Source organism: Myxocyprinus asiaticus, chromosome 8 (genome assembly GCF_019703515.2).
Source record: "Myxocyprinus asiaticus isolate MX2 ecotype Aquarium Trade chromosome 8, UBuf_Myxa_2, whole genome shotgun sequence".
NCBI lineage: Eukaryota > Metazoa > Chordata > Actinopteri > Cypriniformes > Catostomidae > Myxocyprinus > Myxocyprinus asiaticus.
In genome coordinates, this window is record NC_059351.1 from 49,618,711 (window position 1) to 49,642,740 (window position 24,030).

At 36.7% G+C, this 24,030-nt stretch overlaps 1 protein-coding gene across 4 annotated transcripts in view; it reads right to left on the reverse strand.

Moving 5' to 3' along the window:
* The window catches only part of LOC127444698 (phospholipid-transporting ATPase ABCA1-like), a 48,282-nt gene extending 28,261 nt beyond the window's left edge, over positions 1–20,021 (reverse strand). For 2 of the 4 annotated variants that reach the window (XM_051704239.1, XM_051704241.1), the window contains exons 1-8: positions 19,838–20,021; positions 17,842–17,947; positions 15,756–15,849; positions 14,469–14,610; positions 13,685–13,803; positions 8,184–8,305; positions 5,601–5,792; positions 4,150–4,239 (exon numbers count right to left, since the gene is read on the reverse strand). In XM_051704239.1, coding sequence (XP_051560199.1) covers positions 4,150–4,239; positions 5,601–5,792; positions 8,184–8,305; positions 13,685–13,803; positions 14,469–14,610; positions 15,756–15,849; positions 17,842–17,907 — 825 coding nt within the window. In that variant the 5' untranslated portion in view covers positions 17,908–17,947; positions 19,838–20,021. The remainder of the gene's footprint in view (positions 1–4,149; positions 4,240–5,600; positions 5,793–8,183; positions 8,306–13,684; positions 13,804–14,468; positions 14,611–15,755; positions 15,850–17,841; positions 17,948–19,837) is intronic. The other 2 variants (XM_051704242.1, XM_051704240.1) reach the window with 1 other exon arrangement.
* Positions 20,022–24,030: the final 4,009 nt, after the last annotated feature.

Consider the following 24,030-nt stretch of genomic DNA (forward strand, 5'->3'; position numbering starts at 1 on the left):
TGAAACAGTTTTTTTGGCGTTGAGAAAATTTTTAACATCCAGACACAATGCGTGACAGTTAACGCTTGTTTAACAAATTCTATCGTGATACCATGTATTGCTAAAGATGCATGAGAATGATGAGAAACACAGAAAATTCCAGCGCACGCCATTGTTAGATTTTATTTGAAAGTTTGTGTTTAGGTGAGGAACTTATAGTTAGTGTTCAGTCCACATGTCTCCCTGCATTTGGACATGAAACCTCCATGTGTCACAGGGTGTAATTATTATGAAGTGTTGTCAGTGTTCGCTGAAGGGTGTTTCTGATGGTGACTAAACCCAAATATAATAATAATAATAATAATAATAATAATAATAATAATAATAATAATAATGGAGAAACAAGCTTATTCTCTCTGTATGTCTGCCTTGTGCAATTTTAACTATTTGTAAAGATTGTAAAGATTTTTAAATGTGCTGTGAATCAGCATACAATGATAAAAACCGGCACAAAAATGTGGAACAGTGCATTAATTTAGTGAATTTAGGGCTAATCTCTGATTGGAGTGCTATGAAAGGGAGTTTATGAAAATTGGGATCTTGTGCCACTCGCTTAGCAACAAGCAGAACAGAGGAGCTGCTGTAACACGCTCGTGCCTGCTTGCGAGGAGAGGTTACTATCGGTCATTCTCCTGATGAAACAGAAAGAGAGCTCATGAGAACAAAAGAAGATAACCTACTTTCAGACATTCCATCGCAATTATGAAATCATGTAAAAAATGTGTTATGAAAAGTATGATCTGGTGTAAACAAGAGTGAGAGTTTTCATTCTGCAATAAATGGATGGCTTGACATGTTACATAAACCTTTGTTTGAATGTTTGAGTATGGGTTGTAATCGTCAGGTTTGTAATGGATGAGTCAGTATGATTCACAGGGCTATATACACATATGTCATATGCAATTCCCAAAATCACCATTAACCCCTATAACGTAAACAAAATAAACAGACCAAAAGATCAATAAAATGGTAACTCTTTGCAAAAAGGTTGTATAACATTAATGCATGTTAACATACAGTTGTAGATAACTTGAACAAACATTGAACATGCTTTTACAGCCTTTATTCATCTTGGTTAATGTTCATTTTTACATATACGTTTAATGTTAAAAATATATTAGTCTATGTTAACGTTAGTTAATGCATCATGAATTAACAAACCAACAATGAACAATACTTTCACAGCATTTATTAATCTTGGTTAATGTTAATTTATACATATACGATACTTTTAATGTTGAAAATGTCAGTGTCAGAAATTAACTTTTACATCATAGGGCTACATCTGTCCCCTGAATTTTATATTTGGGGGCATTTTTTCTAACCATTTGAAACCAACGGTGTCTCATCCATTTATTACATCTTACCCAAAGAATTAAATCAACATCAATTCACATTTTATACCATAATACGTTTAACTAAGACTATAATAGAATATTAAGAACTGTATCAGATGTTGCAAATAAAAAAAGGACATTTTTTGCCCCCACATTTAGAATTTTGGGGGCTTTTTTGGTGGCATTTTTGCCCCGAGTCCCCATAAAATTTCTGACCCAGGTATGTGTTAAAATTAATTAATGCATTATAAACTAACGTTAACAATGACAATACTTTTACAGCATTTATTATTCCTGGTTAATGTTAATTTCTACATATAATAATGCACTTTTAATGTTCAAAGTTGCGTATGTGAACATTAGTTACATAATTACATAAACCAGCAATTAATAAATAATATTATATTTATAAATTTACATGAATTGAGATTAATAACTGCTGCAAACTATAATTGTTTATTAAGTTCATGTTGCAAAATAACTTAACTATTGCTAACATATGAATCCTTTTTGCAAAGTGTTAAAATTGTCAGTTTTCCACATTCCTCAATTTACTTCAACAGGAAATATTTTTTTCCAAAGAGCTCAACCGTTAGCAGGAATCATTTGATACTACTGTAAGTTCTTGTGTACATGTACGTCCTATTATTCTGCAACGGTAAGTGCAATTTAATGAAAAGGTTCTGAGTAACGAGATCACACATCGGCTACATCATCCAGGAGTCACGTATCCTGTTATATCATTAAGGAAGGTTTTATCTATGCCCCATTCCACACTTAACTCAGCATGTGAATTACGTTAGTAACGTAAGAGACCTATTGTTATATCTGTCACCTTGTAAGCTATCATAAGAGGCATCTGAAAAAGCCCTGGAGGCCAGACAGGCATGCAAACATTAGAGAAATAAGGCACAACCTGGAGTAACCTCTCTGTCTCTGGCTTTAGCGAGGGTTACCAGAGTTCAGCTCTTATGTGAGAACAAAAAGGAACTAATGCCAGTCAGCGCTGTGCTGGCGTTTGCTCAATTTCTGTTTCTGTTTAAAATAATACAATTATGCCTGACTGAAAAACCGGATTGCTTGGAAGAGAAATTCCCAGTGAACAAATGCCCTGTGTGATGTAGCAACAGGACAGAGCAGGAAAAGTCTGCTTTTCAGCCCCTTCGAGCTCTTAATGCATGTTACCTCACATTTATTGAGCTCAGCGCTTTTGCCCAGAGCTGGCAGGAACTGACAGCCGGAGTCTTGTGATAGGGCAAGCTGCTAATGCTAACTCACTTAGCACTCTTTCTCAGGTTTGGTTTCTAAACTCTGTACATCGAATACTTTGGAACAGTGATACTAACGTGGGTGGCATAAGCTGGGTTGGCCTTGGAAGACCCTCATCAACAGTGCGGCTAATATGTCAAGTGTTGGTTTTCAAGAGCGTAGATGGCTCACAGAAATGGCTGGTCCTCTGCACAAATGTTGATATTAGGGCAATGAAGTGTGCTCAATAATTATTACTTGTCCCAATGCGAATCACAAGTGTTTTGGGAAGGATCTCTGAATGGGAAAAAAATCTAAGCCATCTGCTTGAACATGCTCAAAACGTTCATTTTAGACTGTGACTGAAAGTCATCTCAAAATCCAAATTGACCCTTTTTTACTTTCTTAATACACATTCCTGGTCTTAAATTGAATGATTTATTTGTGTACTGAATGTTATTCCAAAACAATGAAAAAGCTAAATAAACAACTGGCTCCGCCTCTGAAACGACATTCCTTCTCGGCTGATGTCACCAAACCCTCTTGCTTTTTCACCAACTTGATCACACGGGAAGTCAGAATTTTGTTGTTTCCGAGAGTTCCAGTCCCCAAGGATCAGCCACATTTGCCAACTCACTGACAAGCGTTATCTCCAATCAGACATTTTTGCATCGGCTCCAGCATGTTTACCTTCCCCCTGTGGCGCGACAGGAAGTGTGTTGTGTCGGCAGTATGGGAGACCCAGGTTCAAATTCTGAGTTGAAACCAGGAAGTAATTGTGTTCACACAATCAGTAATGAGCGTGATGCAGAGGTTGCATTTTCCCCTCTAACATTAGATTTTTTGTCCCTGATGGTTAGGTTTAGGTTTGGGATTTGGGTTGGGGGGTACAGTTTATAAAATATGCATTCCTTTTCACTGTATTACAGCCTGTACAGCTGAAAACAACTAGATTCTTGACTCGCTTTTGGCACCCCTCCGTGGACATTTCACCTGGAAAATGGAGCTCACACATGCCAATCCGCCCTACAACACTTACCGCTTTGGCCACTGGGGGCAGTGTTTCGCATTTCGGTTAGCACAGACCGAAGCTGAAGAAAAGTCAACCTACAGTTTCTGATTTCATTATGAAATCGATCTGTTTTTAACCCCACATGGCTTCATTCTAGTATGTAACGCCCACTTTTCACTATCCAATCAATTCCTGATTAAAAATAACAAGCTCTGACCTACATTTTTGTATTATTCAATATCCAGTTTTTTGACCAAAAATGTACATTATAGAAGTAGAATGGGTTGCAAATGCCTTTAAAGTCTTTAAGTTCTATAGAATTGACTTTGCCATAAGCTTCAATAAGCGTTATTGTATTTGCATTTTTGTACTGACTAATCCAGATCCACTGGTCTTTACAGTCTAATATGGGGTTAAGAACATTTGGAAAGCTGAGGGTGGGATTAAACACTTCACCTCAGTGTCTAGTTCTGTCTCTAAAAGGGGGTGAGGGATATTTTAGGGAGCACTTACTTCCACTGCTAATGCTCCCAAGCTCTCCAGCAGTCTATCTGTTGCCACAGACACATCTTGGATAATCTTCGGGTCGGACTTTACATCTTTCTACAATGCCAAAACATAGGAAGAAACATTATGAGCTTATCAAAGGAATCATACATTTCCTATACAAGTTTAAATTATTTTACAGATTACAGATTACAGTCTCTGATGCATCCCCGAAATCAGAAATATACTCTACACAAGTATGCAAACACAGGCGCGAATGCTTGGCCAAAGCATTGCAAATGGTCCCCTTACATTCTCAATTCTTGCGTTACCTTGGAGGTAACAAACATCAATACTCAAGGGGGCGATATAATTACCTTCAAATGTCTGTGCCATTAAACAAGCATTCAGGCATCTAACTCTAAACTTTAACTATGAAAATTTCTCAGCAAGATTCTCTTTAAACCATTCCTCCACCATGACAGTAGTTGACCAGGAAAAAAACCTGACCATAGAAGATGATGAAGATTTACAGAATGTTTACACTATGTTACGCGAATGTCCTCTATAGTGCCCCTTGTGGTAATACTGTAACTGCAATCAGCAATTGCGTTGCATTATGAACTGTGTTCAGGCACATTTTGGAATACAAAAACATGTTAAATCGAGCTTGTGAAGCATAATAGTACATGCAATGAGTCTTCAGGCCTGACGCTATTACTGGGGAAATACAAATTAGCGTGCAAGCTATACAGTAACTCCACTATACTCTTGTGATCAACAAGCCAAATGTGAATTAGGTCACTGTCCCCCTTGCATGCATAACTAAATTACTCTGTAATAGTAGTGAACTGCCATCTTGAAATCTCATTACTCAGAAGACAAAGAAATCCTTCACTCTGAAGTTAATGTACACAGACTCTTGACAAAGTCATCAATATGTGAAGACTTTTGGCTGATGGCCACTGATGTCCCAGAAATATGCTGAACTAATTATTCTGATTTACAAAACATTATGTAAACGTGATCATAATGGGACCACAATGTTAGTCTTGAAGATGTGACAAAGTTCACTTGGGCCATAATATTAAAATATACATAGCCTAGATTGTCTTAGAATGGTTTACTGAACTGGTCGTGGTGAATTTCTGGTGCACAAAGTGTTTATTGTGTTGTTTATTGAATTAATGTAGTCCAGACCAGTGAACAACCATTCTTGGAAATATATGGGACAGCATCATAAGACATAAAACACACAGGCTGAACTCAATAAACAGTTATACTACTTTTGAGGTGAATTGAATTTTATTAAAAAGAGATGTTTGTGTTAATTTTCTATTGATCGTGGCAACATTAATTTACCCAGATGAGCAATGTAGTTAAAAGCAAATAATCAATCGAATGACAGAATGACAATCAATCGACTACACAAGGCTTAGTCCTCTGAATGGGATTTGTATAACATCTTATTTACTTACCCTGATTGGCTTCAAAAAGTCCAGGTTGGATAAAAAGTGGTTCTCTGCATTGTTCAGCCATTCAGTCGATGATTGGCAGATGATGTTTTGTGTCAGCTGAGACACTTCTTTATCGGCTATGGTCACGAATTCCTCCAGAGATGTGGAATTGCACAGGTCCCGAAGGTGAACAGCAAAGCCTTTAATAAGCACCTGTAGATAAAGAAAAAGCAGTTAAAACAACTAAACAAGCACAAAGCCTTTTTCAAAATGACGATATTCTTTATGACTGTAAATAACGGGAATTCTCGCTCCGAGTCAAAGAAAGATGTTGTACGATGGATGCCAAATCAAACGGTTCATGTTGGACAGGTCTGTGAGGATAATATTATCTACAACAGCTTTTAAAAAAGTCGATCTCCAAAAAGAGAAACAAAATATTCATTTTTGGGTGAACTTCCCTTTGGAGGTCATGAAGACACTCAAATTCAAACAGTACGTACAAGCGAAGCAATCTCTAGAGTGTGGGTGCGAATGAGTGTGCCGATTTTCTCAAGAAAGAATGTTCTGAGATTACATGCTCATTCTTTCAGGCAGTGGACAGAAGCCTTGTTTTTCACATGTGCTTTTACAGTGTGACACCCTAAAACAATCTCTCTACAGTCCGCCATTCAATCTTTGAGGACCAGATGTGCTTAGCAGATGACTATGGTTAATTTGGGAAGCCTATAAAGGTGAAGTGTTTTATTTCTGCACCACTAGTAGCACCGTACAGAGCTGCAAATTGAAATTTCTATTCCTATTTTAAAGGATTGTTCCGGGTTCAATACAAGTTAAGCTAAATTGACAGTATTTGTAACATAATGTTGATCACCACAAAATAATTTTGATTTGTCCCTTGTTTATTTAAAAATAAAATTGCAAAAATAATGGTTACAGTTTTGAAATAATGCAAAATCACATAAAGGAAACTTAGAAGTAATCCATAAGACTCCAGTGTTTAAATCCATATATCCAGAATCAATATAATAGGTGTGGGTGAGAAACAGAACTATATTTAAGTCCTTTTTTACTCTAAATCTCCAATTCAACTTTCACTTTCAGGTGTGAAAATGAAACTAAACAGGCACCACATGAGTGAAAAGTGAAAGTGGAGATTTAGGGTATATAAAAAAAAAACAACAACACTGTAACACTTCTCAGTGGAAGGAGGAGGCGAGAAGCAGATTTCCTGGTTCAGGTAAGCGTTTTATTTTCCTCACAGCGGCAAGCACACACTTTCAGGGCTTTTACGCTGTTCAACAACTCACTCTAAAAAATACACAAACTACTTCACAAAATAAACTCTCAACTTTGCAATAATAAATTCTTGGCTTCGCAATCGGGTCTCTGGTGCCCAGGCTCTCTCTCTGGTCTACCTGCGGTGTGGCTCTATTTATGCCGCTCTCCCCGTGCTCACTGAAATTAGAGACAGGTGTTAGACATAATTTAACTCAGGTGTAAGCGCCCTTACCGCATTCTCTCTCTCCGGAGAGATGCTTGACCACGCCCCCGCTGCCACAAACACCTATTATTTCGCTTCTGAAGATGTGGATTAAACCACTTGAGTCTTATGGATTACGTCTATGTTTCCTTTATGTGATTTTTGGAGCTACAAAGTTCTGATCACCATTCACTTGCATTGTATGGACCTACAGAGCTGAGATATTCTTCTAAAAATCTTAGTTTGTTGTTCTGCAGAAGAAAGAAAGTCATACACATCTGGAATGGCATGAGGGTGAGTAAATAATGAATTTTCATTTTTGGGTGAACTATCCCTTTAATGTCTAAGGACTGGCCACATTCACTTCCACTGTAAGTGCCTTACTGTAATCAAGATTTTTAGTGTAATGGAAGTGGCCACTTTCTTGTTGTACAAATGCAATCAGCCCTTCTTAGTTTTCCAGGAATGGTCCTCTGGCTGTAGTTCTGCAAGGCAACAGTCATGTGACCCCTCTGCTTCGTCATAACCCCCCTCCCCCACTTTTTCACGGCACGTGCGCTGTACGGCTCTCTCGCTGCAGCTGTGCAGGAGGTCCATTATCTATAGCATCTGCCTGCGACCGTCCAATTCCAACACGAACACCCCAAGGTCATCTGCATGTGAGAGCATGCTTATGCATGTACAAATGGCTCCCTTCTAAACGTTTGAAAATCCGTCTGCTTCATATCTCAACATGCCAGCGATCTGTTACATAACAGATAGACTTTCATTTAATGACTACACAAGACGGAGCATCGGTGTAAAACATTTTAAGAGTTGTGAGCATGTTTGAAGGTATCAAGGCAGCAGATACTAACTAAAATGTCATGTTAATTTCTGAAGCATATTATATAATCTAAATTACCTGGTTGTACTATTTTAGGTGAAAAATATTAGTTAATATGACCAAATGATCCTGACTACATAAGGTTAAAATGACAGTTAGATCAAATAGAAATAGATCTTTAAGGTAAACAAATTCCACATTTCCACTGTTTGCAGTGCACTTGATGTGGTTGTTTTTAGACACTTTGTTCTGATTGGCTGATTGACAGCTTGTGACTGTCGTCCTGTTCTTTTACCTTCTCCAAGTTGACGTTGGCCTCCACTATCTGTCTCACTGCATGTTTGGACAGGGTGGCATTTCTCTCCAGAAACACAGACAATGTTTCATTATCACGCAGAAAGTCCTTCAGTTTGAAGCCTGTGAGGAAAACGAAACCCAGTTATACTAAAAATATAGAAATGAAATGAAAATAAAATTCTAAAGGTTTGGACACATCTACTAATTCTACAGTATATTGTTACTATTTTCCACATTTTAGAAAAATAGTCAAGTCATCAAAAATATGAATTAACCCAAATGGAAGTCTGGAAATTATGTAGTGACCTAAAAAATGAATCAAAAATATCTTATTTGTACGTATGTTTATACCAATATTGATTTATGTCATATAGAGACTCCGGCACGTATATCTATCACAAATGGATCTACAAAATGCCCAGATAGTGTCAGATTTTCAAAACATTTTTGAAAGTGCACTCAGTAACTTTTTGTTTGTGTCATCTTGGACTTAAAGTGACACCTAGTGATGTGGATGCAGCATCATTCAAAATCAATAGTTATCAGTTACAGATGCCATTATAGAAATACACTATTCACAATCTGCCAGGATTAATTTAATCCAAGAGTGAAAGTGTCCAATAACAAGACGGTTACTGAGATTAAGCGAATAGAGTTTGGCTGGTCATGTGATTCTAAAATGGCAGCCCCCATGAGAGCGCCCTGCCCCATGTAGAATAAAACAGCTTTTATAAGGATACTGATATGACTAGAGTCCTCATCTCATGTGAGTGCTCATGATTTTATACACATGTTTCAAAATTACAATTAATTTCTTTAGGAGTAAAACTTTTTTAATGGGTAAAAAATGACTGACTGCACCTTTAAGACAATTAGAAAATAATGGAATAGAATACATTCTGATTTATTTTGATGTTTTATTTGTCATATATCAAAGAGATTATGCAACAAATCTAGAACAGGATTCATTACTTCCACACTGAAATTTCAACTGGGACGCAACTGGCAGTCAAAGACATATTGAGCTACACTTAACGCATAATATACACATAAGCGGCATTTTCTCAGGCACTTTTTGAGTCTAAACAGATGCACATCTTCCATAATTTCAGTGGTACATCCAAATGACAATAGCCAAATCATACTGTTCATGTGTTGTACTTGCTATAGTTTACTTCCACATTGCTTCAATGTCAAATGTAAATCAAGTCAATCACTGAAACATCAGCGTCACCTTGAGAAAGAAATAGCAGATATAATATGTATGTGTACACGCATATGGAATACTGGTAATTCACTATTCTCACTCAGAAAATCAATGTGATATATTGGTCATTTGTGTGAATATAGTACTCATTTGTCTCTTAATATACAAAGAAATATATATACTGTGATAGTAAACTTATATAGTTATAATAATCAAATTTATGAGGTCCTGGGTCACTAAAGACCCGAGGTATGCATAAAAGTGTTAAAACAGATTTCAGCTTTTTTTTGTTACATGAAGGTCACAATAAAACTGACTTAGAAGGTCTTCATCAGTTATTTTATAATAATAATAATTTCCAGCACACCTAACAAGCTTGCCCCTAATAGTGTACTTGTTAATCAAGTCAACAAAAGTGTCAGTGAAGAGGGCGCTTGAGATAGAAAAAAGTGATGTTTGAAGAAAAACAAGGAAAAGTCAAGGTAAATTTTACTTGTGAGCACTGAGAAGAGTTTTGTATTGGACGTCATTTCCAATCAAGCTGTAATTTTGCCAAATTACACAAAAAGTGTCCAAATATAATTTAATATTTGTATTTAGGATGAATAAAATGTCAGCAATTAAATCATCCTTAGCAATACAAAAGAGTCAGACATTTTACTTTAAAAAAACTTTAAAAATGTAATTTCCAACACAGAATTCTCACAGAAGGCTTTCAGAACAAAATGACAAAAATGACATAAATCTCCTGTGATGCATGTACATACACTACTGGACATTGTTGGACAAATACAACAAAAAAAAGAGTTTGTTAATACCTAAGTCATGTGAGATTCATGCTGACTAACAGAAAACAAAAATTAATTCATAACTCATTACATAAAGCAATGATTCACTGGTGTTGCACGATGAGAAATGTTTATTTTACAAAGGGTGTCATTCAGAACATCTTGAAAAGCATGACTCCATTGCAATTCCCATCTCAATGATAAAGCGAGTGAGGTAATGCAGCAAAACCATTGCGTCAGATTACTTCAACAGTCATGAGAGAATTGTCCATTTAGTTCATCATACAAGATGTCTGGAGGAAATAACAAAAGCTAGAAAGAGACTGCAGCACTTTGTTCCTCACAGAGCGCATTGTGTTGCGTGTGTCAGAACATTCCAGTAGTCAACGGTATGAACCAGTTTGAGTCAGCCTCTTTCCTCCAGGGTTACTGTAGGTCATTCTCCTTTCCTCACAGTGGTACAGTGACAAAATTTCAGTTCCCTAAATGCATCAGAAAGCACTTCAATATTCAGGAAGCATTTGAGAACGATGCTAGATTTCAGAGGGTGCACTGTGCCAAATTTGTGTCCCATGCAAAACAAAGACGCTTTAAAATGTGAAAAGATTTATTGCTCAGAGGATGCTCTTTCATAACTCACAAGTTCTGAGAAATGTTCCATTTAAGTATCAACTTTGTCTCATTTAGGAGAAATACAAATGTACAGGAATGAGACAATTGTTGACAGTACAGTACGAGTATAGATTTATAAAAATGAATGTGGATAGCATAACATGGATAATTTGGTCTTGGAAGAATTTGATGAGAAATATACTACATATTAAAATCTCTAGCTTTTGATGGAGAATTCTGGTATATTTGCATATCTGCATAGTCTGAGACATTATTGAGGTCTCTTGAGGAGCCATATGTAGAGAGTACATGGTCTTTTTCTCAGAAGTAAAGTCTGAGAAGCAGGAGAATTTGAAAAAGTCTGCAATGTTTCACTGTTTATTCTCATTGCTGTCTAGGAGATATTAAAGAGATATCATTTGTAATTTGTCTTTCGTATTGGCATCAGTGCAGACAGTTTAAATGCAATATGAGACACCACTTTTTGCATAACTGGGCAGTACTTAGGAAGATCAGATGAGTTATCTTAACTCCATCTTGTTCGTCTGTGACAGCTAACAGCTCTCATACTTCAGCAACATTTCTAGAAATTACTGCATGTTTGAAGTCACAGTGGAATGTTTTAGAACATCAAAAGAGCACACATCTAATGTCTCAGTGGTATTATAATGTTTAACAGCCACGACTCGTGAGGCTTGCTAATTCACTATGGGTAAACTGAATCCTGTTTATCAAGCCCCAGGTGCATACAGCAATCCCTCCGGGAACATTAATTAAACGCTGTCAACTGTGAGTACATGCAACTCCCAGCATCCCTTTCTCAACAATAACACTTCAAATGATTTATACAGGAATGCAGGACACAAACTGTCCTTTTTTAAGGAAGACTATTAGGATTATTAGAGGTGTTTGTTAAGGCAAACACCGCAATAGAGCGCAACAATGCCCACACATTTTTTCAGCCATTTTGGTTCTGGAAGTATTTTTTCCTATTCATTATTCCATAGGGATTTCATAAAATCCTTAATAAAAGAGTTCTAAGCCATGAACCAAAACCTACCAGCTATGAGGTGAATAACAACATTGCACATTTTTATTTGAAGCAACAACAAAAAAAAACTTTTAAAATCGGACAAATCAAGACTAATGGCACTTTTCCACTACACGTTATGGTTCGACACGACTCGACTCTGTTCACTTTACTTTTCTGAGCTTGCTTTTCCACTGCAGTTTAATGCAGCCTCAACGTGGGTGGGATTATAGGATGATCGTCATAGTTGCGTCGCCCCATCCAGCTCTCGTTGGATCCTCTCCTCGGCTACTAACGAGAGGAACGTCTGCACCTCATTTATAGAACACGCTGTGGTTTTGCGCACAGCCATTTCGCGTGAACAAATGATACTGCTATCGCTGTTGCTAACTTGAAAACTAGCGGGTTGATGTCCCATGTCACAAATCCAGTGATGCTGGTAGTGACGATTCTCTCTGACTAATCAGTGATCTGCAGGGTTTTGAAGTCACATTTAGTATCGGCTCGGCTCGCTTGGAACTTTGACCGAGGTGGTTCTAAAAAAAGTACCAGCTACCAAGTTCTATCCACAGTGGAAAACCCCCAAAAAGTGAGCAGTTGAGTCGAGTCGAGCCGTACCGTGCAGTGGAAAAGCCCCATAAATGTACTTAATGTCTTTATTAAGGGAATGAACTACAATCCCATGAAGCATTGCGAACGACGTAACTGAATTAAAAACAATGGAAAACTAAAAACTATTAAGTATTTAAGTATAGAAACAATATACTTAAGTTATATTGCAAAATAGTGGTTTGAGAGTGTAGGTTATATAATATAACTATAGGTTCTATAGGTTATAGAAGTGGGCAGTCGCTACAGAGCTCTTTTGGCGTGCTTTGTCCGCTTTAAAGGTTTATACGTTTTCGGGAAAAATCCATTCGCCTATGGAGAAAATGAATGGGATTTTTACTTTCGAAACTTACTGTTACACAAAACCCGTCCTACACCGTGATACCTAAAGATACCTGAAATTACGCGCTTTGCCCTCAGAAAGGTGTGTGGTTTTTGCCTTAGGGCTAATAAAATGGGTGGAAACATTTTTAAGTTCAAACCCGAGGCAAATCTAGTGATGAGAATATCATGGGGCCAATAAGCAACCACCTAACAACCATGCAGAACACCCTAGCAACACATAGCAAAATGCTAAAAACATCATAACACCCTGGCAACCATCCTCACACAGCACCCTAGCATCTCAGCAGCGAGTCCTGTACAAGCAAACAGTCTTTTTAGTCTTTTTACTTGATTTTACTTAATTTAACAGTATGCGAGTGTCAGTATTTGTAGCTATACAACATGTTTGAAGAATGCTTCCCTAAATGTTCAGACATAAAACCATTATGAATGCCACATTTGAATGCTACTTTTTTTTTTTTATACAATCAAAGATGAACAATACTTAAACAGAACATATTCTTAATTGAAGAGCTACACTTGCAACACTCTCAAATTCTTGAAGGCAGATTTTTGTCAAGACGAACCGCACCTAAGCCAGATGTCAAGCAGGAAACAAATGCAAAAATCCCTCTGGTGTTTACCATTTCAGTGAATACAGAGAAACCTGCTAATTGTAAATTAGGGTGTGGAGACTCGTTACCCCTGCTAGTTATCAACCTACACTTAAACCAAGATAAGCACAGGTAATTTTACAGTGGCAGGGTGACATAAGCTCTTATAGTTTGCAGCGAGAAGGAGAAATTTCACATAAATGTCAGCAACCTTTAGAAACCGTGAACTTTATGCCAAGAAAAGAATTCTGGTGCAAACTTATACAGATCTTTCAAAGCATTTTCACATAATTCTACTCTTTAGATGCGACGTACCTTCAGTGTTTCTTTGCAGTTTTCTCAAGGCTCTGACGAGTCCTTTGAAACCTTCAAAGCTTTTGTCATGTTGGCTGTAGAGGAGGATTTTCCTGGCATCGATGAAGAGTCGGGAGATACTGTAAATGATGACAGTAACATGCATATTAATGGAAGATTGTTGTAAAGTGGTTGATTACAGGAAATATGGCATCATCCCAGAACTCTCAAACTGTGCATGATGCTATTTCCAGTCATCACCAGAAACCCTACTATTCTGTGAAAGAACTTAAGCAACAAAATTCTGATATAATAATGTATGTTATATACTAATAACATAATAATTTATAAAATTTTGTTGAGAATGCATAGTGAGTTATTTTGTTATGGAAAGCAGCTGAAATTAGAGGTAGACCGATATATTGGTTTTATTGATTAATCGGTGTCGATAGTTGCTTTTTATGTTTTGTAATTTCAAAATAAGAGTCGGTCTGTTTCAGGCTTGTATATACTTAAAAGTCCCATGTTATGCACCAAATCTTAATTATTTCTGGTTGTTTTGGGGATTTTGGTTGAACAATAAACTGCATCTGGGATTTTATTCATTTAGGACTGTTTATGTCATAGTAAGGAAAGAATAAGACATTATTTTGACCTTCTATAAATCCATTTTTAAAAACTATCGGCCGATTAATCGGTTATCAGCCTTTGCCATCACCTTAGTTATCGGTATCGGCAAAATCCACTATAGGTCGACCTCTAGTTGAAATTCTCAAAAATTCCGTAAAATGTTTAATTTGCTTACATTGAGTCGTTGAAGTTGCCCACCATCCCGGGGGTCTCTCCAGGGGTGGGGTAGCGAAAGCAAGGGTTGTTGGCATTGCAAATGATGCCCTGCAACCATGGTAGAGTCCCCGCAGAGGGCATAGCCTTATTGGGAAAGTGGCCTAGAAAAAGAGGGGCAAATGGGACAAAGCAATCAGATTTACATCAAACTGAAAAAAGTAACTTTTAAAGTCAACTAAATCGCTGTTCGCAAACCCTTTTAACTTACATAATCGGACGGACTTCTGAGAATAAACTAGGGTGGGACTAGAAAATGGAGCTAGGTGGTTGAAAATAAGAGGGCTTTGTGACATCAGCCAAAAAGGAATGTCATTTCAGTGGCGGAGCAAATGATTAGGCTACATTTTTTTTTCCTCCCAATTTGGAATGCCCAATTCCCAATGTGCTTTTAAGTCATCGTGGTCACGTAGTGATTCGCCTCAATCCGGGTGGTGGAGGATGAATCCCAGCTGCCTCCACGTCTGAGACCATCAGCCCGCTCATCTTATCACGTGGCTTGTTGAGCGCATTGCCACGGAGACAAAGCGCGTGTGGAGGCTTCACGCCATCCACCGGGGCATCCACGCTCAACTCATCACGCACCCCACCGAGAACGAACCACATTATAGCGACCACGAGGAGGTTACCCCATGTGACTCTATCCTCCCTAGCAACCGGGCCAATTTGGTTGCTTAGGAGACCTGGCTGGAGTCACTCAGCACGCCCTGGGATTCGCAAACTAGCGAACCCCAGGGGTGGTAGCCAGCGTCTTTTACCACTGAGCTACCCAGGCCCCCTATTAGGCTACATTTTGATAAAAGATGAAGAATACAAACATATAGATTTGTATTTTTTTTTAAATAACGTGAACCAATAATGTACAAAAAGAGTGTACATTAAGAAAGTAAACAGAGTCGGTTTTGATAACGTTGACTGTCAAATATAAAAACAATGACACCGGTCGCAAAGTATCTGTAAAACCAAATATTAACTCAATTCGGTACTCTAAAAAAATTAAAACTGGTAAACTGTAAGCAAACTGGGTTTCAGAGATCTTGTGATATATTTATAAAATTTCACTCTGTTCTTGGAGCTGGTTTTCTGTCGATGACCTTCCCTGGGGACAGGGGTGTGATTTCCAAAGAAGAGCAAATATTGACATTTTGGGTTGAATTAAGTAAGACACAATGAGTGTAACACAAGTCAATCAATCATCTTTTCAATCGTCATGACATTAAATGGTTTTGAACCATTTTAGGCCACTTACATTCATGTTGCTCGTAGGGAGGATAGTGAAGTCTGACAGAAATCAGGATGAAAAAGATAAAGAGGGGCCACACTATTTCGACCAATAGCTGAATCTGGAAGGGGGAAAAAAAGAGTGTGACATTTACTTATCTGTTGAAATGATACATTCTGGATTGCTTGTTACTCCCTAATGGACTTTTAACTGAACACAACTGAGGCTTTTCTTCCATGAATGAGAATCTAAATTCATTCCTGCAGATTTTGTGCACTTCATTCACATATCATATTTTGGTCTGCTGAAAGTTTGAAAGCAATGTTGGCTTGACAAAACCTAGCCAGAAAGTTTAAAATAGTTTTAAAAGCTTGATGTTTGAAGCTAAAAGCTTATATATTCCTTTCCGATTCAAATAGATAAATTAAAATACAACTACAGGGATTTTAAATGATGGATGACAGACTTCCTGCTTACATCACGCCTTGTTCATCACTAGTTCCTTCTGTTAAGACAGTACGTTCAATGCTTAGTGCAGGTGTTTTGTGTCCCTACTAATCATCATTTAATCAGTTTCTGAAGTACAAGTCTCATAACCTAGCGATTACTAGACAATATTTTTCTTTAAAGAAAGGTTGATAACGTGCAGAGCTCTGTTTGGCACTGCTAACGGCAACTATGGCTCAACTGTGGTGACAACAGTAAAGTACTTTGTACGAAGTACAATACTACTAACACACTATTTTTGCACTTATAAACACATAAGTACTTCAACAGCAACTTTAAATAAAACCCTCTCTGGCTATGTTTTCTGTGGGTTTTTATGTTTTTTTATGTTGAATGATCCAAAAGCAGATTGTCTTTAAATTGATGCATGTATTCATGTTGATTTAATGTTACATGCAAAGTAATATCTGTTGGTGACCCCCAGAACCTCACAGATGTTGCCAAACAGAAAAATGGGAGCCTAGGGACTCCATATGTTCAATTAGGAATTAACTGCATTGGAAACTAAACTAAAATAAAAAAAAACTTTCAATGTTGTTAGGTTTACAGAATCCTCCCTTGTTCATATTACAACAAAAAAAAGTGCATGTAACCAAGTGGACTTAATTAAACTGAGTTGTTTCAGTGAAAAAACTGTTTACTTTAATCCAACTGTGTTTGGACAACATGAATAATTTTTGTTTGGATAACTGAAACTGGGCAGGGGATTTCTAGTTCCAAGCATGCTAAGTGTTATTTTGTGTGTTTTGTGCAGGATGAAGCTAAATTGAGATACTTGTTAGTGTTTAATGTTTTGTTATGTTGAGATTTAGAAGAGTTTCTGTTATGTTGGAGATTTGGGGGTTGCCATTATAGTGAAAAGTGGAGGTTGAGTTTAGGATGAGAACAGGTACATGATGTACATGATATCAATTGCTCTCTTCATTGAACGGATGCTAAGTCAACTATAGTATAGTGACCATGCTGCACTTTGTATTGCTTTACACCAGCATGTATTTAGCATTCTTACATTCACTGTCATTAACTAGTACATAAAGAGATTCATTTGAGTTACTTTGACATGTCTAGTTACGTTGGGTTTACTTAATTCAACTAGGTTCCCTCCACACAAAGTATTTGAGTTTAGATTACTATGTAATTTTAAGTTAAAAAAAACTAATTTAAAACACGTAGAACCACTGCCCATGATTGAAACAAGTTCAAGAGTTATTTTTTTGAATGTAGAGTTGTTTTGTTTTATATTGTTATTGCTTCATCATTATTTGAGTTTGAACATCTAATTGAATTCATTCACTACTGAATATAGTGTCAAATTTGTCTGTGTGGAAAATTGCCATTAATGTGTTCAAAAAGTCTGCTTTATTTTGCACTATTTTCCGATTTTATTCAATTATTTCATTACAAACTCTAATATGATGAAAAGTTGCATTGAACCATTTAAATGTTACTTTCTGATTATTTCCCGGTTTAAATGAAAACAATCTCAGATTTTCAATAAAGCCTCACTTTGGGACCACAGCGAATGTTTTCAGTGACAACTTCTTTCCAACATTTGAACAATTTATTAGGAAATGACAAAAGCTCTATGCATATGGTGTGAACTTACAGTCTGTCTCCTTCTGTAAGTGAAGTTCTTCCACAACAGTAAGCCCAGCTGAGTGGAGACAGCCATCTTGTCACGGATCTACACTGTCCGTGCCACCTTTCTGGAACTGTCGAGGCAAAAATAAGCAAACGAAATAGGCATCAAGCCCATCGCCGACCGAAAACACCAAGCTCAATATGCTTCAACACTTCACTCGAGAGATGCAGAACATTCAAATGCAGGTCAAGTATCTCACACCAACTTTATCACAGTGACTTCATAAGATGAAGAGACAACATCCACACAGCTCTGACTCACATGCATTAAAGTAAAATGAGACTTTAGGACCAGTAAACATTCATGAGATTGTCATGGTTTGTGGTCAGGGATCTTCCATATACATAACATTTTAAATGATTTGTTTATTTGGGAGAATTAAGACAGAATAAAGTGGTCTATATTACTGTGACTTCAAAAAGCATCTGGTTAGTTTCATCAGCAAAATGTATTCATTCATAATCAGTACTTGAACTACACTGGCTTATCTGTTTTCCTTTGGTATCAGGGCTCAAGTAGTGAGAGAGGAAACAGTGCACAATGTCAATATGGTTTGTCATGGTCTGACACATTGAACTGAATCTCAAATATCACGATGTCCTGCTGGTGGTTTGATCAGCCTAAATAATAACAGTGATGTGCATGTTCAAATAAGCCTAAATTCGTTATCATTTGTTCATAAATGTGATGCTACAGGGAGTCCAAATGAAATAGGCTATATTTACAATGTCTGTCCAAAAAGCGCAATAGTATTTGTTGTATATGGCCTTTAATATATGCTGATTTACATTTGTAAAAAAAAAAAAGATATTACAGTAATTTTTTTACTGTAATACACTCAGAAATGTAGGCATATGTATTGCAGTACTAATAAGACTAGTTAGAATCCCCATGGTCCTACAATAGGCTTCATGCATCTACATCCAAAATTGTATTTCATGTTTCTTCTCTTTTTGGATATTTTCTTGAGATTCATCACATTTGATTCTGATGATGCTTGTTTTTGTATTTAGCGCCCCTAGTGGACAAAACTATTTTCTTGTTTTTCTCCTTGTTTACCATTTTCCTCATCAAAATCATTTCACTTGCGTCGTGCATTCACTGCGTTGTGATGTTGCGCCGAAACAAAATATTGCATATGCCATACAAAACCAACCCCCCAAAATTTATTTGATGCTCTCACACACAAAAAGAAAGAATCCTCTCGATCAGGACTGACATAAAATGATATGCAAATAGTTATAAGCAATGCATTGAAAAAACAAAACAAAAAACTATCAAATTTGATGTAACTGTGTTCTACTAAGGCTTCTCAGCCCCCATATTCACTTGTTTACTATGCACAATCTTTGCACATGTTTCTTTGTTTTGCTTTTTCGGCCACAAATTACATCTTTAGAACAAAACATGAAGCGACATATGATTATATAGAGAACTCTAGCCCTCAAGTGAGCATGTTAACCCCAAAAGTGTTTCTAATCGCGATGGTTAACAGATGCACAAGAGTTGCAGAGCTCGATGCGCCTTTCATTGTTCCGCAGAGGAGAGGAGAGGAGAGGTTACTCTCGGTCATTTCGCGCAGACTCGCGTGCACTTATAGACTTTGTTCAACTCTTTTCTCAAGTTGTCATCGACTAAATAGCCTACTTATAACATAAACAGTCAATAATAAACAAGTTTTCTACACGCATGTCTGCCGCGAAGTATGCAAAACAGCGCAACGTATCAAGTGTTTACGACGACATCAACATCAACAAAAAAAAAAAAAATAAAAAAACGATCGCGTATTTCACTTGAAAATAAAAACAAAAACACAGCGTTTCTGATGACAGAAATAGCAGGTCTATAAACAATTACTGAAAAAAAGCCAAACCTGACAAATCCATAATCTTCACAACAACAAAAAAAATAAAATAATAATAATAATAAAAAACAAGATAATGCATGTTTTTCTACTCACCACTTTTTTTTGTAGCTTAAAAAAAATTATTCCTTATTGGATAAACTGTAATTCCTTGTTATAAGAGAGGAGAAAAAAACGCGTCTTAGCTCGATGATGTGTTCTCAGAGATGTGTGCTCTTACTGACGGACTTTTTTTTCTCTCCTCCATCCTTTTATAGCGCGAGCGATGCGGCCGCTTTGAGACGCGAGGTTACTGTAGGTCAAAACGCGCTGCTGTTTGTGTTCGAGCCTCCATATAAGGAAAGCACGTGTGGACCCAAAACAGCTCTTAAAAGGGCAACGCGGGTTTACTCAGAATCAGTTCTTTTACGTTTCCTTGTGCATCTTCGATGATTTATAACAGGAAAGAGCATCAAAATACAGGCCAATTAAATGCAATGCATTATTTACATTATTTAGAAATTAAGGTGATAATAATAATAACAATAATTATAATATAAATCAATTTAAATATGAATAATATAAAATATTATAATATTTTTATATTATTATATTATTATTTTTATGGTAAAATATCGTGGAAATAAATAAACTAAATTGGAGTATATTTAGAAATTAAGGTAATAATATTTTTATAATAATAATAATAATAATAATAATAATAATATAAAGCTATTTAAATATGAATAATATAAAATATGATATTTTTTATATTAAGTCAACTTGGGATTGCATCATATCCTGTAACATCTGGACAGACCAGGGACATATGCAATGATCCTTTTTGTGGACTTCAGTTCAGCTTTCAACACCATCATCCCAGCTATACTCCAGAATAAATTACACCAACTCTCTGTTCCCATGTCTATCTGTCAGTGGATTACCAGCTTTTTGTGAGACAGGGGAAATTCACTTCTAGCACCTGTACAATCAGCACTGGTGCCCCCCAGGGATGTGTGCTCTCCCCACTACTCTTCTCCCTCTACACCAACGACTGCATCGCCAAGGACCCCTCTGTCAAGCTCCTGAAGTTTGCAGATGACACCACTGTCATCGGCCTCATCCGAGATGACGATGAGTCTGCATACAGAAGGGAGGTTGAACAGCTGGCTGTCTGGTGCAGTCAAAACAACACTGAGCTGAACAAGCTCAAAACGGTGGAGATGATTGTGGACTTTAGGAGGAACACCCCAACACTGTCCCCCCTCACCATTCTAAACAGCACTGTGGCAGCAGTGGAGTCATTCAGGTTCCTGGGCACTACCACCTCACAGGACCTGAAGTGGGAGACCCACATTGACTCCATTGTGAAAAAGGCCCAGCAGAGATTGTACTTCCTTCACCAGTTGAGGAAGTTCAACCTGCCACAGGTGCTGCTGATACAGTTCTACTCAGCATTCATTGAGTCTGTCCTCTGCACTTCAGTAACTGGTTTGGTTCAGCTACGAAATCAGACATCAGAAGACTACAAAGGACAGTTCGGACTGCTGAGAGGATTATCGGTTGACCCCTGCCCTCCCTTTAAGAACTATACACTTCCAGAGTGAGGAAAAAGGCTGGAAAAATAACTCTGGACCCCACTCACCCTGCCCACTACCTTTTTGAACTGTTGCCTTCTGGCCGACGCTTCAGAGCTCTGAGCACCAGAACCGTCGGGCACAGGAACAGTTTATTCCCTCAGTCTATCCATCTCATGAACAGTTAAAACTGTCCCGTTGAGCAATAACTATGTGCAATACACAGTTTAGTCTGTTTATATTTATCCAACACATCCAACCTCTTCTGCCATTACATTCCCTTGCACTGTATATAACAGATTTGTATTTAGATTTGCACTACGTATGTGCATGTATGTATGTATGTATGTATGTGTGTGTGTGTGTGTGTATGTATGTGTGTATGTACGTATGTGTGTGTGTGTATGTATGTATATGTGTATGTGTATGTATATATATTGTCTATTGTGTATTCTATATATACTTTATTTTCTTTTCAATATTTATATTTTATTAAATTTTTAATTATTTTTTCAAAGTCTTGTTGCTGTTTTGTATTGTTGTACACTGGAAGCTCCTGTCACCAAGACAAATTCCTTGTATGTGTAAGCATACTTGGCAATAAAGCTGATTCTGATTCTGATTATTTTTATGGTTAAATATCGTGAAAATAAATTAATTAATTAAAATAAATATGAATAAAATAAATTTAGAACTTATAATCAATTGATAATAATAATAATAATAATAATAACATAAAGCAAGTTAAATATGAATAATATAAACGATGATTATGTTTTATTTTGTTGTATTAACTTTATGGTAAAATATTGTGAAAATAAAATAAATAAATTAAACTTAATATGAATAAAATAAAGTTTGAAATGAAGGTAATAATAATAATAATAATAATAAATGTAATAATAATGTTGATGACAATGCAAAAAACTGTCATAAAGAGCAGTCTCTCTCTCTCTCGATTTTGCTTTGATCACAATTTGCATGAATTAAGCCTGACTAAAATGTGTGGGTTGTGGTGGCATGCATCCTTCTTGGATGACCCGTTTCTCTCACATAAATGGCAGTGGTGTACATTCTCATTGTGAAAGCTAAGACTCATGATAACTGTTGATTCTTTTCCTGGGCATGTCTGGATTTGTTGGCAATTCATGTTGTTACCTTGCAACAAAGTAATGCATGTCATCATTGCTTGGCTTTTTTATGTTTTAAAAAGAAAGTAGATTTGTTACTCTGGGATATACAGTACTGTTCCATTCACAGTATGTCTCTGAATCAAGGATGTAACCAAATATAAGACTGGTTTGAGCAATAGTTTGAAGGAATTGTTCACCCAAAAATAAAACTTCTAAAAAAGAAAATACTTTGAAGATCCAAAAAGCAAATAGGTAGCATAAAAATAATCCATATGACTTCAGTGGTTTAATCCATGTCTTCTGAAGCTATCTTATCGATTTTGGTTGAGAACAGACAAAAATATAACAAAAATTTCACTATGAATCTTGACATCAGCAGTCTCCTTGGCGATCATGATTTCAAGTTTGATTACACATTTTAGCGCCATCTAGCACACTGAGCATGTGTCAAGCACGAGGAAGTGTGATCGAGCTTGAAATCATGATCATGCCTAGAGACTGCAATGGCAAGATGCACAGTGAAAAGTTATATTTTGTATATTTTATATTTTATTTTTTTTATATTTTGGTCGTTCTCACAAAAAAACAATTGGATCCCTTCAGAAGACATTTATTTAACCACTTGAGTCTTATAGATTACTTTTATTTTGCCTTTATGTGCTTTTTGGAGCTTCAAATGTTTTGGTCGCCATTCTCTTGTGTTGGATGGACCTACAGAGCTGAAATATTCTTTTACAAATCTTTATTTGTGTTCTGCTGAAGAAAGAAAGTTATACACATCTGATATGTCAAGAGGGTGAGTAAATAATGAGAGAATTTTCATTTTTGGGTGAACTACCACTTTAATCTTGATTGACCCCAATTCTGAATACTAGGGAATGACAGTTCCCCCTCAGTGTCTACGGTCTGAAAGCACACACATTATCGCCTATGTCAACATGTGTTTTGGTGCACTTCATAACAGTGTGACACATCAATACCGGATCTAAAATATCATATCTGCAGGTTTTTGACTGATTAGACCCAAAAAGCTGTCTAGGAAACAGTTACATCAAACTACTATTTGAAGTGCATTGTTTTTCTGGACTCTACGAGCCAGTAGTCTACTTAGATATCATATTTCAAAATTCAATCCATATCTTCCCTCCAGGTAATCAGGACCTCTGTAAAATGAAGGCACTGGAGACTGTAAAACGCCTTAAGACTCAACCCACAGATGGGCCTTGCGTGAAGCTACCGAGCAAGACAAATACATAGCACTAGCTTAAGAATTTCTTTTTAAAGTGACAGAAATCTCTTACTCCTTTCATTCAAAATACTGTATAGTACTAAACACATAGCACAGGTGTCAGCGGTGTTATGAATTACTGCTGAATTAAAGCCAGACACTGGTTGCTTTTATAAGACATTTCCCATACTTTAAATGAAGAAGATACAATTTTGAATAAAATTACAAACAAAATGATTGCACATTTGCTCGATTCATTTTTATTTATTATTATTATGATTTTTTTTCAGAACTGCTGTTGAAGAAAGATATATAGCTGCTATGATTTTCTGAGCACAACCCTGAAAATGACATGTTCAAAATAAAATGTTT